Raw genomic sequence first — 15,942 nt, forward strand, 5'->3', positions numbered from 1 at the left:
GGACCCTGCCATGCAAGTTGCAATGCGACTGTATCTGTGAGGTAAAGCGCATTTTCAAAAAGATAGTCTGCTGAATTGTCTGGTGTTTTTTTTTAAATGTAAGGACATTTTCTCACTGCTTTAATTTTTCACTTGTTTGCCACCACTATAGTTATGCAAGGTAGCAGCTACAAGAAGCAGCTTGCCCGTGTTTATTCTTCTTGGAAAACTGGCAGACTCCATCCCAATTTTTGCTGATGTATGGGTGGTTGAACACAGTAAGTATTACAAGTACAGTGGTACCTCGGGTTACAGAGGCTTCAGGTTACAGACTCCACTAACCCAGAAATAGTACCTCGGGTTAAGAACTTTGCTTCAGGATGAGAACAGAAATCACGCGGCGGCAGCGGGAGGCCCCGTTAGCTAAAGTGGTACCTCGGGTTAAGAACAGTTTCAGGTTAAGAACGGACCTCCAGAACGAATTAAGTTCTTAACCCAAGGTACCACTGTAAATGCAATGTTGGAACTAAGAACTCCTGTGAAGGTGAGAGATTATGTCTTTTTTAAATGCTCCTAAATTTTTTTGTGATAGCAAACAAGGAGACTAAAATGTAATCTTGGCAAAGCTCATGAAAGCCATTCACAAGACTACCTGTTCTTTTTTGGAGAGGTGGAGGTCAGCCTTGTAAATTTAACTAAGTGGAAATGAGTGTTTAGTCTCTAAGGGGCATATCTTTAAGGGGCATAAAACATTTTGTGGTTTAATAGGAAGCCTTTCCATATAGCTAATAGTGACTCATTCAACAAATTCCAAAAATACTTTCAATTTCCCTGTATGAGGAAAAACCACAAGCTTATGTCAAGATCCACAAATATGATGTATTGAAACTGGACATGAGCAGTCTTTGTGAGACTGGATTAGTAGATCAGCCTGCTTCAAGTTTGAATAAGTATCCAAATGAACAAATCCAGGCAACATTTTGGTGAAGGAGAATGTTTTTTCATGCCTATATGTGCAAACACTGGGTGAACTATAGAAGGAGAGGTACACAAGTGGGACATGAGAAGCAGTAGCAACACCAAGCTGCTGGGACACAACAACTGGAAACATGGCAAAACTCTAAACTGAGAGTGGTTAGCTAGGTTGACTTACAGGTCTGTGTATGCAGAGGCAATAAAAAGATCCAGGAACTTAGACTAAGGGCAGCATGTGAGGTAGTAAAAATGAAAAGAATGGAAGCAGCACAACTGTGGGGTGACCTTACATCAAGGATGACTTGGAGATTAGGGTTTTGGTCATCTGCTATTTGGAAATAGCTGAGTTTCACAAGTCAGTAGGGTCCCCATTTGTGGATGGAGGAAAGATTCAGTAAGGTGCAAGGTTAAATTGTGAAAAAACCCAGAGGTTAAACATACATACATACATATACATAAACACATACATTGTGTTTATTTTGATATCTCATATTAGCTATGTTATCAGTTATCAAGAACCAAATTGTAGTTTGTGTGTTTTTTAAGCAAAGGGATTTGTACCTTGATGTGCAGATGTAGTACATAGGCTCAGTTAAATTTTTTTAAAAATCAGTTTGCTCAGCATACAGAACTAACAAGCTTTCTGGGGATAAGGGTGCTCATGAGGAATAATTGCATGAAACTCAGGATGAGGGTGACTGTCTCCTCTGTCTCCCTTAAATGATGCCCCTGTTGGCCAGCCCACCATTGACAAAGTTAACAGTGTTTTCTCTCTTTACAATTGCTTTTTCTGTTCTCTCTGCATGTACCATGATGGAGCATCTGGCTGCAGGTTTGATGTACCCAAATGAGAGCATAAAGGCTGCTGTATGTTATCTTTATGGCAAGCTGTACTCTGTCCCCAGTGCAGCAGAGAGGCTGTTTGTTCATTTCACAGAGAGGCTGTGTGGCCTCTTTCTGACTACTCTAAAGAATTCACAGACCAAGGAGCTGCAAGTTAACTGTATGGGTAAGGTGCTCAATGAGTGGAATAGGAGGGGAAGAGCTCTTTTATCATTCACATAAGGATTTAATTTGCCTTTCAGATTCTGAACCCATGTGTAGGCATGTTGCTAGTTTTTTTCAAAACCAAAAACACCCCCCCCCAAAAAAAAACCCCTCAAGGCAAGGCACCTAACACAAATTTGGATATGCTGTGCTATACTCTTATGGTCAAATTTTAAGCAACAAAAGTTGAATTGGTTGATTTTTATATGTATATATGCAAATTTAGATCTATGGCATATTAAGTTGGTAAATGGCTGGGTTCTTGCTGGCCCTGCACATTGTAGAATGCCCAGCTGCCCTGTTAGCAAAATAAAAAAGTTGTTTTTTTAAAGTGGGGAAGGGACAGGAGATTTGGAAATTGGAAGCGTAACTCCTTAATAGCTAACCATCTGTTCCAGGCAATATCAGGAGTCAATTTGACTTTTCAGAGCCAGAAAAAAAAAGTTGAGGGACAATGACTTTTTGCTTTTCTGATGGAAAATTGAAAATAAATAATCTGATGTAGATATCTGTACAGATAATACAATATTGCTTATAGAGTGGTCAAAATATTTTTTGGTAGTAGAGCAACAATAGAATCGGAATCATAAAGACGTTTCAGAACCCAATGAAGTGATGTTTAAATATCTCTTGTTTTGTTAGTTTCTCATTTTCTTTCCCCTTGCTCTTTTGCAGGTTTGCTAAAGCAGCTGCTGAAATATGATAAGTTTGTTTCAGTTATTATGAGTAATTCAGGAAAAGGAGCAGATTCTCCAAGCCCAGAGTTGTTTGAGCGAGAAAGTCCATTACCTTTAATGATCAAGAAGGTAATTGCCAAAAAGATTTAACCCATCCTCCTAACATCTGCTGCCAGATTTGTTATTATTCCGAGTTGACGCATTAATGGTGAATGCTGAACTTGCTTAATGGCAAGTTTTTGTTACATATTCCCTAACTATAGGTATTAGTGAATACCTTGTGTTGTAGAAGAAAATTAAAAGTGCTATGCTACATCTAAATGTATTCTGAGAGAATGGGCGGGAATGCTTTTTCCTGGTTGCACATGGGGTAATTTTCATAATACTGTTATGAGTTTGTGGGTGCAAGACACCCATAGCTCTTGGGTTTAGTAAGTGTTGGAGTTTAATCAGTGCTTGGAGTATTAAGATGGGCTGCCAGATGCTGAATTTATCCATGTCAAAATACAGTGGTACCTTGGGTTACATACGCTTCAGGTTACAGATGCTTCAGATTACAGACTCCGCTAACCCAGAAATAGTACCTCGGGTTAAGAACTTTGCTTCACGATGAGAACAGAAATCGTGCTCCGGCGGCCCGGCGGCAGCAGGAGGCCCCATTAGCTAAAGTGGTGCTTCAGGTTAAGAACAGTTTCAGGTTAGGAACGGACCTCTGGAACGAATTAAGTACTTAACCCGAGGTACCACTGTACAGGCCAAACCAGTTTTTCTGTGCTTGAGAGATGGGCCATCAGCAGAGAACAAAGATAGGGAGGTGGGCCATCAGCAAAGCAAAGACTGTACAAGCCAACAAATGGGGGGAGCCCCTCTCTGAGCTCTGAGATTGTTAGTCAGAAGACAGTGCCAGTTTTCTAGGAAGTTTTCTAGGGTTTCAGTTCCTTGTGGCAGGAAAAAGGAAAAAGGGGTCAGCCTTTGAAGCTGGGGAGGGGGCAGGGCGGTCAAAGCATAATGTGGGCTGACAGTTTGAATCCAAGGTGGCAGCAATGGGAGAAATGGAACCATCATGTAGTGTAATGCTGGAAGCCCCTCCATTGTAGGCTTAGGTTGTATATATCTGTAAATAAGCCACATATCATAAAGACGCCGCAGTCTCTGTTGTGCCTCATTTCCAAAGGAAACACAAACCTTGGGTAAGCGCCTGGACCCCTAGAACCTCGCACTGCACAAAGATTGGGGTAGTGTGTAACAATACAATGGATGACACCCATTATGATTACTAGAAGCAGCATATACAGCTGTTTGATGTATTTGCCCATAGTTTTGTGATTATTCTAACACTATTTTCTCTGTTCAATTTAGAAATAAAATCTATTCAGATGGTTTGGTTTGCATGCCAGAGTAAGCCTAACCATGGTTTAGTGTAAATGCATGAGTGTGTGGGCTCCTAGGGAGGAGTCTGTGGTTGGTTTGCTTTCCTCCAGTTGTCTTGCTGCTGTGTTGTACTGATCTAAGCCATGGTCCAAATTTGGGCTTGTGGTTTAGCTAACTAGATTAACTATGAATTGTAACCAAGGTCTGTCATTATTTTTTTTTACTTGTAGTATGTTGGGGGAACTAAGTCAAGAGCTCTAGTTTGCAGCAGCAAAATGACCCCAAGAGTTTTCAGTGAAGCAGCTGCTAAAATGTAGAAAAAACCCTCTGTTAGCAGTATCTTCCAGTTTATGGGGTGATGTCAGATGACTGACAGGTAGTTGGTCCTACCTCGTGTCAAATTTGGCCCATGAGGCACAACCTGATCAAGATCTGGCCTGCAGAGCCAAAAAGTTTGTCTACCCCATGCGTAGTGTGACGTGCGAACCAAGACATCTGAATAGTTTAAAATATTTTTTTAAAATAAATATTTGAATGCTAAACCATGGTTTAGCTTAGTGTGGCTCTATGACAATAGCATTTCTTTTTAGTTTAAATTATTATTCTTGTTCTGATTTGCATTTGGTCAACACATTTTTTCTAATGCTGCAGTAATTTAGTGTAACAATGGCTCTTTAATACCTAGTCTTATGTCTTTCACAGCTGTTATTGTCTAGAGATGAGGTATTACAGGTAGCAAGTGCTCAGTGTATGGCTGCTGTACTGGTGCATTCTCCAGCAACATATGCTCCTGCCTTTATCAATGCTGACATCCCAGGTAACAAAAAGAATGTGCTGTTGTTTATTGTTTGCCAATTTGCAGGTTATCATGGTACTTGATTGCAAAGCTATGTTTGGAATAGTTGCAGCTATTGCGGCACTGTTAACCAATAATACTTCCGAGTTACGTAAACTAGAAATTGTAAGTACAGTATAAGAAGAATTTTATGCCCCACGAATAACACTTTGCAGTAATCTAACCTAGAGGTTACTAGAGCAAACAAACAACAACAAGAACCCACCCCCAATTAAAAACAGTTAAAATAATTGTAGCAGCAGAGTTGCAACTTGCACAGCAGCCAGGTCAGTAACAATCTTTCCCCCCCTTTCTTTTTCCTTCGCAGGCAGATGGCAGGGTTCAGCACTCACCCCCCCCCCCCCGGTAGTTTCAAGATGTGTCAGAGTTTTAAGTTAACATTTACTTCTTTTGTGTTTTTCTTTATTTCCCCTCCTTTTGGGAGTAGTTGTGTTGGGCTCAACTGATGCTAGAATACATTTATTTTTATTTTTGTTTGCAGAGTTCCTGTTTGAGTGTCTCTTCTGCATGAGCGAAATTCTCACCTGGTCAATTTATTGCTGCCTGCTGCTGCTGACTGAGGAACAGCTTTTCTTTTCCAAGTGTCACACTGTCTATGGTAAATCACCATTCTCCACAGCCTGATGGCGTTGCTGCCATGCCATTCAACATTTCCACACTAGCCATTTTGTTTGCAATTGCTATCCATTGTTATCGCATCATTCTTTGTTCATTAACTTTTCAGAGAATCCAGATGATGACATTGCCCAATCATTGCATTCTAGGGTTTTGTTCGTTGTCCTTCCATGAGTTTTCAAATTTTATTTGTGGCCATTGTTCTGGGGTGTAATACAACTGCAACTCCACAAGTACTACTAAGGCTTTTAAAAAGCTGCAGTGTCTTTAATCAAAAGCTACCTGTTCTGATCATTTATTGTGTCCTGTTCGGCATGACTGGGAGACAGGTGATGAATTGCCCCTTAATTGCTCGGCTTTTGTTCCCTGTGGCTTTCCTTTCATTATTTTCTTTTCACTTTTATAGCAAGATAATGCCGCTTCTCTGTAAAAGGACTGGGGGGGAGGGGAAACCCAGATTGAGAAAAGCAATGAGTAATTAAAGTTTCCATCCCCTGCAAAATGGGGAACTGAAACTGACTGAGAGCACGACCTTGGGAATCCTGCCATCTTCCATTCTGTGGACATGACCAAGGCAGCTTAGACATCATTGAGACAGGATGGTGAACATGTTGGGAATGTGGGTTTGGGAGAACACATCTTTTTTAGAAATTCTGTCCTGCCATGTGCTACCCCAAATCCTTGTGATGCAGTTCATGTGGAAGGTGTTCAGGCATTGCTCCTGACGGTTATAAGTTGCCCACGACTCACATCTATAAAGCAGCATGTTCAAAGTACTTCACATATGTGGTGATGGGCTAAAATGAGTCCAAACAGCCTTTATCACTTGATGTTCAGTGTTAAATAGTGGGAAAGATGGACGAAGGACACAGCTCTGTTAGATTCACAGCTCTTTATTACAGCAGTTAGAACTGCTCCTGGAGTCAGACTCGGTGCAGCCCAGCTGGCTGCTTTATATAATACTAAGTAACTTGTAACAGTAACAACTCCCAACTAGCTAACCAATCAGAGAGTGACAGTTCTCAATCCTTCATTTGCATACTGGTGACCCTGAGTGAGAACTGCAGTTAATCTTAATACATAACATTCAGGAAATAAGTTGCCCAAATCTTTCCACCTTTCTGCTTCACTACGGGAACCCCCTTCATGGATTGGGGCCTGCTTAAATATTTTTGACTTTATTCCAGGCATTGAACCCATTTTAAGGAGCCTGAAAGAAATCTTGTATCTCAATAATGTGGAATTGCAAAAGCAGGGGCTTCTACTTTTCACTGAAATTTTAAAATGGTAAGAGATTCAAAGTTCCAGGTTGCCTTTAATTTGCAAAATGAGTGGGGGAGCACCTTTCATGGATGATTTTGGGTTTTTTTTTGGGGGGGGGGTAGGTTTTAGGTGAAAGGGGTATATCCAGGGTATATTCTCATAAGCGATAACACACTATCCACTAGCTTGCTTGTGAAATAAAATTTTAAAAATTAAGTGGAGATTTTTATCCTGGACTCCATTTGTATTAGACATGAAATTGTATACAGTATATACATGCACAAATATTTATTGTTGCTGTGTTTATTGTTAAATTGCTTTATGCAAAGCAATTCAATAAATAAATAAATGTGCAATTTTGGCAATGAACTCACAACTTAACTGTTTGTTCCTGTAGGTATTTTGTAGCAAAAGCCTTCATGTTGTTCATACAAAGCATGCTTAGGATTATTATTGAGAAACTGTTACCAATAATATAATTTAAAGCTTCAGACCAAATCCCAACTGAGCAGTAACCGATAAAGAATTTATTCCTTTACTGGAATATATGCCTTTCTTCTTTTTCAGGCAGCCAGCAGAAATCAAATTATTTACAAATACCTCTGTCTTTAAAGATGCAGTTAGTGTTCTTCTAGAAGCTTTAAACTGTCCTATTCTTGAAGTAGCAGCCGAAGCTGTGAAAGCTGTGGCTGCAATACTGAGGTAAGTGGGAAACAATTTGGTGAACTTTTTCTTTGTAGCTGGACACCCAGGTTAGTCCTTTCTTGCACTCTTGATTTTGCTGACATCTGGACCACCATGAATTTCTGTCTCCCCAGAGGTTTGCTTCCAAGTTAATTGCCTAACTTGTCTTACTACTCTTTTCGCTGCAGAAAGGATCATGTGACCATCCCTCCCGTACTATACAGAGAGTTACAGAAGCTGGTCGAAGGTGTTTTAAAACGATGTAGTGATCTTCCACTGCCAATTCTTAATAGGAGGCTCATGGTTAGTCATTCAGTCTTGTGTTTTTATTCTGATTGGCAGGTAATGTGGGCCAGATGTGTGACCAAGTCCTCTCTTCGTGCTCCCACCCCCAAATAGTGGTGGGATTCTGGCAGTCCTTTCCACAAAAAGCCCTCCTCTCATGTTAGCAGACTTGTTGCTATGCTTGAGATAGTTGATCTGCCTCACTCCTTTCCGAAGGGTGTTCTCTGAATCTTTTTTATATTTGGGACTGAATTTTCCACTTGGATTTCCTCATAGGACTAACCTAGTAACATGCATGCAAACAGGGATTTAAAAGAAAGCTGGTCCAAATAATGGGACGGCAAAACATGTGTTTTCAACAAAGTTTAAAATATAGAAATGAATAAATGTTTGCATGTTCATGCTAAGCCTTATAGTGTAGCCCAAAGTCAGGAGTACTATACTGGGGATCGCAGAGATGGTTACAAAGTGTCTTGATGGAGAAGAAACGAATTCTTGTCGTTCCAAAATACAAGAATGAGTGACACCCTCTGCACATGCACTTGATGTTTACCTGCTTTCCAGAACATTGTGAGCATGTGCAGCCAAATCTTATTTGTATTTACTTGGAAGTATAGTTTACTGAGTTCAGGTGGAGTTCCTCTACAGTAGATGTGTAAATATTGCAATACCACACATGTAGGATGAGCAATTTCACAAAATGTGACTTTTATGTGCATGTTTCAGAGACATTACACAAGTATTGCAAGTATATGTGCAGTGCAGGAGCACATTTTCAGAATCAAGGAATCAGTTTGCAATGACATTAAAACAGAAAGAGGCTAATCTCTAGAAGAACTTAGTTTTATTCTTTCCTGTTTTTATAGTGTGACAGAGTTACTCCTTTTATCTATAACGTGCTGTAACCCAAACACTTGGGAGTTACGAAAACTTCTATTGTTATTTATTGCTGACTAGAAAAGAGGGAAATTCTCTTCTGCCTTTTTCAGTACAAGAAGCTGGTGTGCATCTGCTGAACAAGAATTAACGGTGGCTCATGATAGCAAAAGAGAAGAAATGGATGAGCAGCCTTAGTGTTTCAAACAATTAGAGGGCTTTTCAAGCTAACGTTTGGTGACTGCAATTGTTAATTTAATGTGATATTCTGGTGGCATGAAGTAGAAGGTCATAAGAAAGTCCTTTTCTCTCATCTCAATGTCATAGGGTCAACCAGGCAGCAAACATCAGAACAAAACAGTTTCACAGCAGGGACAGTTCCTGCAGAGTGCTTTAGAAAGCTTCAGAAATGCTTGTAGGTGAGGAAGTTCTGTCTGTCTTTAGCCTAAGAACATTTAAGAGAGATCAGATAGCAATTTGTTCACAGCTTTCTGAAATTGTAGGGGAGAGGCGCAAAGCTTGCATCTGTGTCTGAGGATATGATTAAAGGGGTATGAACCAGGGTTTCCTGCTTTGCTCCTCTACATTCAAGTGGCTCAATAGTTGATGACCTCGAGATTTACTCTTCGTATGTGCTAAAAATATCAGGAAGCCACCTTTGTGCAGCGGATAAGGTTGTGCTCTGGCTGGGAGCCAAGTTGGCTTTGGGATGGGTTGGGGGGCCACTGTTCTGGCTCTCACCAGCCCCAGGGACAAAGCCAATCCAAAGTTTTAGCAGGCGCTGGTGGGAGGTGGGGAGTAGAACCCAGTGGGGCCTTTTAAAGTAGGCTCCCCCACCCAAAGTAGCACCATTTATTTATTGGTTGTGCTGCGTTTACACTCTACCCATCTTCCTAAAAGTTCATAGCGGTATCCTTAAGATTATCTTTGTAACAACTCTGGAATTCAGGCAGGGTTGAGTGCTTGGAGTCATACTCACCTCTTCAAAGTGCATGGAAAGTAAAGCAGGAACATACCTGGTGGCCATGTCCTTTACATGTTCAGTGGAAGGCGTGACTGGAACTCTGTGCCTACATATATATATATATGCCTGATGTACAACTGTGTGTCTGTAGAGCTCTATCATCTTCTGCCGAATGTGCGGAACTTGGGAGGGGGCAGTAGGCACAGTCTTGGTTTCTTTCCCCTTTCATGAGTTTGATGAACACATTTTGAAGACGTGAGAAGGGTTCTGCTGACAAAAAGCTCTCTGAGAGGCCATTAATACCAAGAGGAGATTGAAAACATTCAAACTCAACATTCTGGTTACGGAGTTGAGGTCCAGCCAGGATGCTGTAGAAACATGATGCAATAGCTTCTGCCCGTCTGACAGTCCTGTGTGTCTTTCTAGATTAGCTGTGGAATCACAAAACGACCCTGTGGCTCAGGAGAATTCTTTCACTGCTCCCAACTCAGAGAATGAAGATACACTGAAAAGCTTTTCTGAGTTTCTGCTGAGGATCTCTGACTCTCTTTGCATTCCCATAGTCATGGTAGGGTCTCCTTTTACCCCACCCAAACATCAAGTGGTTCACATATGTTTATACGGAAGCAAGGAACACCTAGTCTAGCGTCCTGTTCTCACAGCGGCTAACTAGATGCCTTAGCAGGACCTGAGTACACCAGCACTAGGAAAGTGAGCATGACAGAGTTTGTGCCCCATGCAGAAGAGATTGGCTGGTGGAGGCAGTGCTGCTGTGCCCTTCCCTCTACTTCCCGCCCCAATTATTAGGTATGTGGGGAATAAAGAGGAGCATCCAAAGTTTAAAAAGGTAAAGGTAAAGGACCCCTGACAGTTAAGTCCAGTCGCAGATGACTCTGGGATTGCAGCGCACATCTCACTTTACAGGCCGAGGGACCCCGCGTTTGTCCGCAGACAGTTTTTCCGGGTCATGTGGCCAGCATGACTAAGCTGCTTCTGGCACAATGGAACACCGAAACCAGAGCAGCGCATGGAAACGCCATTTACCTTCCTGCCGGAGTGGTACCTATTTATCTACCTGCACTTTTTGGCATGACAGGAGCTGGGACCGAGCAACAGGAGCTCACCCCATCGCGGGTATTCAAACCGCTGACCTTCTGATCGGCAAGCCCAAGAGGCTCTGGTTTAGACCACAGCGCCACCCGCATCCCTTTCCAAAGATTAAATTAAGTCTATTGTCAGAAGTCATTGTAGATCTAGATTCTTGTTACAAGCTGTTTTTGGACAGGAGCTTTCTATTAGACCATGCCCTGTGGTTCGGAGTTATCAAACTTGTCAGGCCCATTAAAAAGATTTCCTCATGTCTTATCTGAGTTGCATGTTATTTCTTTCTGTAACAGTGAAAGTATATTTGCCCCCTTTCCCTGCAGAAATATTCTGAAAGAGCTGTCCACCCAGCTCTCATGGAAGTCTTAATTTCGACCCTCAACATCTTATTCAGTGTTATGCCAGACTCAAGTAAGAGATTCTCCATGAAGCTGGGTAAGGAAAACTGGAAGAGGCTATTTTCTATATTTCTTTCAGAAGCATATTATTAAGCTGTAGAATTTGTTGCTGCTGAATGTTAATGTGTCATAAAGCTCAGTAAGAACCCCTAACATTAACGAAGCATCTATTAGAGTAGATGTGTTTTTGAAATGTTTCATTCTCCAAATCAAAATGGAAGTGTTCTGTACCTAGAGTGCCTGCAGGCTAGTGGCTCAGTTCTCCCCAATTATTGCTCTTCTACTGTAAGCTACATGCAGAATTAAAATTTAACTATCACACTTCAGGGTATATAGCACTTTGTATGTGTGTGTGTGTACATACTGCTTTGTTTCATCCACATTAGTGAATTTGACATAGCTGTGAAAGAAAGGATGGGAAATTGAGTTAAAAATTATAGCCATTTTTAATATGCTGTTTAATTTGTACAAATACACTTTTTTTCTTTAAGTGTTCTTGCATGATTTATTTAATCACTTTTTAAATAGGCAGACTTAAACTGCATTGCAGGGGGTTGGACTAGATGACCCTTGGGGTCTGTACAACTTTACAATTCTATGATTCTAACAGTTTAAAACAATTAATTTATAATACCAGGATGCTAAAATTGTGCCCTCTGGAAGGGCATCTTGTCTTTAAACATTTTTAAAGATGTGCTAAAATGCCTTTTCATTTAAGCACTATTTGCACAAACAATTTTTAGAAAATCTGTTAAGAATGATTTGATTAAAGGCTCATCCACACTTCCGCTTGTCCCGTGAGTAGAAAGCAGGGGTCCAATAGGTTTTCCGCTTGTCCCGTGCTTTCCTGGCATGGGCACAAGCTGTTTCCACCACTTTCCCCAGGAAAACCCACTCTATACCGCTGAATTGGAGTAAACATCAGTCCGCAGAAAACCCAGCTGATGTTTGTTTCAGTTCAGCAGAAAAAAAGTTGGTTTCCTCGAGGGAAACGGCAGAACAAGTGGAAGTGTAGACAAGCCCTCAATGGGGCCAGTTGGAAAGGTAACAATGAAGACAAGCCAAAATGTAGATGCATATGGATAGGCTCACCTGAATATGTCACTGTGCACTTCAGAACCAGACCTTTAAAAAGACAGAGGAGTACCTGTACCTGCAGAGACTATGTTACTGTTTGGCTCTACCATAAATTTGGATTATGCATGATCTGAGGGTGAAACGAGGAGTACGAGGAAAATGCAGAAGGACAACAATTTGATGACAATATCATGTAAATGCCCCATAAAAAGCAAATAATTCCATAGTGGCAACTCTGTAATCATCTTTAATGACACTTGGAAATGTCAGTGAGACATCGTGAGACATGAAATCATGTTTAGTATGTAGAGAATCCTTTAGAATATTCAGAGCCTTGAAATTATTGTTGCCTTGGCTTGAGTAAGGCTTGGCTGGGTACTCTTCAGATTCTCTTAAGATTGTATAATTGAAAATCCTAACTCAAACATTTTGTGTGAGCACTGTTATCCTTCCCTCCAGCATCTTCCTCTTTCATCCAACTGAACCTGGAGCTGAAGGCCAAATTCTGCACTGCACAAAGGTATTAAATTGGGATAGTAAAACTAATTCTCACGCTCATCTCTCTTGAAACATTTCTCTTCATTTCCCGTGTTAACCTGTAGACATTCTAATAGATTTGTAATGTTGACCCATAGACATTAGATTTATGATTTTCATAGAGCACCAGGTTAATTTTGGATGTTCTGGAAATGGCAAATAAAGCCTACAATTAACTACTGCCTTAAGCCTTGGTGACTTCAAAGTTAATGATATTAATAAACTAGAGATGGTGTCTTGACCAAGTCTGCACCTCCAGTTTCTCATTTTGCATAATTTATTTTCCCTTTCAAGTAACCCTGGTTTGAATCATGCTTGTTCAAGTTTCCTGCATAGCATATGCCTCAATCTTCATTCATCCTCAAAGAAGCCGGAGGATTCTTCCCAAGAGGGCAAGTTTGATAAAGTGATTTCTGTGTGTGTGATGTGTCTTTGAACCTGGCAGCATACAGCTGGGTCTGGGAACAGAAATAGTGGCAAAAGGTTTGGGGAAGATACGCTCTTTGAGTTAGCTGCCTTCAGTGACATTAGCTGTGTATACATTGCTAGCTTAAAGTGCAGCTAGGTCATTCTTTTTCTCCATTTGGATTGAAACTGGTTTGGAGGAAAACACATCAAAATGCAGTATTTCTTAAGAACCAACAGGATAGATACAGGACAGATACAGGATTGTGACCAAAGCCCATTGCTTCCCAAACCAATGATGGGATCATACTCAATGCAGAGTAAACAGGGTGTGTGTACACAGCTTTGTATTGTAAGTAGAGGCTCTTGCAACACCTGCATGGCCCATCCCCCCCCCCAATCTTTAAAACAATTGAATGTAATCCCTTTCTGGCCAGTGGTCTCATATAAGTTAGCATGAGCTATGGAGCATATTTTATGTTCCTGTCTCTTTTGTGGAGTAAGGTGGAATAGAAGGGCAATATGAGAGAAGCATAGGTGGGCAGGAGCTGGGACGTGGGTGGTGCCAAGGACTTGCCGATCAGAAGGTCGGCAGTTCGAATCCCCGCGACGGGGTGAGCTCGCGTTGCTCGGTCCCAGGGCCTGCCCACCTAGCAGTTTGAAAGCACGTCAAAGTGCAAGTAGATAAATGGTACTGCTCCGGCGGGAAGGTATACGGCGTTTCTGTGCGCTGCTCTGGTTCGCCAGAAGCGGCTTAGTCCTGCTGGCCACATGACCCGGAAGCTGTACGCCAGCTCCCTCGGCCAATAAAGCGAGATGAGCGCCGCAACCCCAGAGTCGGTCACGACTGGCCCTAATGGTCAGGGGTCCCTTTACCTTTACCTATGAGAGAAGCATGGATTATTACAGTGGTACCTCTGGTTACAAACACTTCGGGTTACAGACTCCGCTAACCCGGAAGTAGTACCTTGGGTTAAGAACTTTACCTCAGGATGAGAACAGAAATCGTTCTCCAGCGGCCCGGTGGCAGCAGGAGGCCCCATTAGCTAAAGTGGTGCTTCAGGTTAAGAACAGTTTCAGGTTAAGAACGGAGCTCCGGAACGAATTAAATTCGTAACCAGAGGTACCAGTGTATTATCAATATTTCTTTTTGGGGGAGGGGGGTAAACAGACATTGGGGTTCTGTGCCCCCAGCTTTTTATTTTGTGTTTGTGTGCTGCTGCCATTTTCATGCCATTTTCTTTTTTTTTATAAGATATTTATTAAGATTTTCAAAATATTACAAAATAAAAACAAAAAAAGAAGAAAATACAAAATAAAAATGGTTAAAAACAACTCAATCTTTCCATTACTTATTTTTCATTAGCTTGTTTCCTGGACCTCCTCACACCTCCCTTTTTTGTATTCCAGTTCGGTTTGTTGGTTCAGCAAATCCTTACCCTCTTTGTTTATCCTAGTCTTTAATCTTAAAATATTGTAACGTTAAATTTTTACCTATTAATAATCCATTTTTCATATTCCCTTATAGTATTACAGCTGAAAACCACTTAATTTCTATCCAACATCATTCTAACATTCATTAATTTTACAATATTTCTGTAGATAGTCTTTAAATTTCTTCCAATCTTCTTCCACCGACTCTTCTCCCTGGTCTCGGATTCTGCCAGTCATTTCCGCCAGTTCCATATAGTCCATCACCTTCACCTGCCATTCTTCCAGAGTGGGTAGGTCTTGTGTCTTCCAATACTTTGCGATGAGTATTCTTGCTGCTGTTGTGGCATACATAAAAAAAGTTCTATCCTTCTTTGGCCGACTATGCCCAGGAGAAAGGCCTCTGGTTTCTTCAAGAAGGTATATTTAAATACCTTTTTCAATTCATTATAGATCATCTCCCAGAAAGCCTTAATCCTTGGGCACGTCCACCAAAGGTGAAAGAATGTACCTTCAGTTTCTTTACATTTCCAACATTTATTATCGGGCAAATGATAGATTTTTGCAAGCTTGACTGGGGTCATGTACCACCTGTATATCATTTTCATAATATTCTCTCTTAAGGCATTGCATGCCGTAAACTTCATACCTGTGGTCCATAACTGTTCCCAGTCAGCCATCATTATGTTATGTCCAACATCTTGTGCCCATTTAATCATAGCAGATTTCACCGTTTCATCCTGAGTATTCCATTTCAACAGCAAGTTATACATTCTTGACAAATTCTTAGTTTTGGGTTCTAACAGTTCTGTTTCCAATTTTGATTTTTCCACCTGGAAGCCAATTTTCTTGTCCAAATTATATGCCTCCATTATCTGATAATAATGAAGCCAGTCTCGCACTTTATTTTTTAATTTTTCAAAACTCTGTAATTTCAGTCTATCTCCATCTTGTTCCAAAATTTCCCAATATTTCGGCCATTTGGCCTCCATATTGAGCCTTTTCAGAGCTTTCCCTTCCATCGGTGACAGCCACCTTGGGGTTTTATTTTCCAATAAATCCTTGTATCTCATCCAAACATTAAACAATGCTTTCCTGACAATATGATTCTTGAATGCTTTATGTGCTTTGACCTTATCATAACACAGATATGCATGCCATCCAAATACGTTGTTAAAACCTTCTAAATCCAAAATGTCTGTATTTTCAAGAAGCAGCCATTCTTTCAACCAGCAGAAAGTTGCTGATTCATAGTAAAGTTTAAAGTCTGGCAGGGCAAATCCACCCCTTTCCTTTGCATCAGTTAATATCTTAAATTTTATTCTGGGCTTCTTGCCCTGCCAGACAAATCTAGAAATGTCTCTCTGCCACTTCTTGAAGCAATCCATTTTGTCCACA

General features: G+C 41.0%; 1 protein-coding gene across 1 annotated transcript in view; it reads left to right on the forward strand.

Moving 5' to 3' along the window:
- Positions 1 to 292: 292 nt before the first annotated feature.
- The window catches only part of MEI1 (meiotic double-stranded break formation protein 1), a 31,598-nt gene continuing 15,948 nt past the window's right edge, over positions 293 to 15,942 (forward strand). The window contains exons 1-12 of the mRNA XM_080971887.1: positions 293 to 1,963; positions 2,677 to 2,807; positions 4,752 to 4,866; positions 5,387 to 5,503; positions 6,708 to 6,807; positions 7,351 to 7,485; positions 7,656 to 7,770; positions 8,956 to 9,047; positions 10,019 to 10,160; positions 11,020 to 11,131; positions 12,631 to 12,691; positions 13,003 to 13,100. Coding sequence (XP_080828013.1) covers positions 1,675 to 1,963; positions 2,677 to 2,807; positions 4,752 to 4,866; positions 5,387 to 5,503; positions 6,708 to 6,807; positions 7,351 to 7,485; positions 7,656 to 7,770; positions 8,956 to 9,047; positions 10,019 to 10,160; positions 11,020 to 11,131; positions 12,631 to 12,691; positions 13,003 to 13,100 — 1,507 coding nt within the window. The 5' untranslated portion in view covers positions 293 to 1,674. The remainder of the gene's footprint in view (positions 1,964 to 2,676; positions 2,808 to 4,751; positions 4,867 to 5,386; positions 5,504 to 6,707; positions 6,808 to 7,350; positions 7,486 to 7,655; positions 7,771 to 8,955; positions 9,048 to 10,018; positions 10,161 to 11,019; positions 11,132 to 12,630; positions 12,692 to 13,002; positions 13,101 to 15,942) is intronic.

The sequence above is a fragment of the Podarcis pityusensis genome (assembly GCF_964106645.2).
Source record: "Podarcis pityusensis genome assembly, chromosome: 10".
Taxonomy (NCBI): Eukaryota; Metazoa; Chordata; class Lepidosauria; order Squamata; family Lacertidae; genus Podarcis; species Podarcis pityusensis.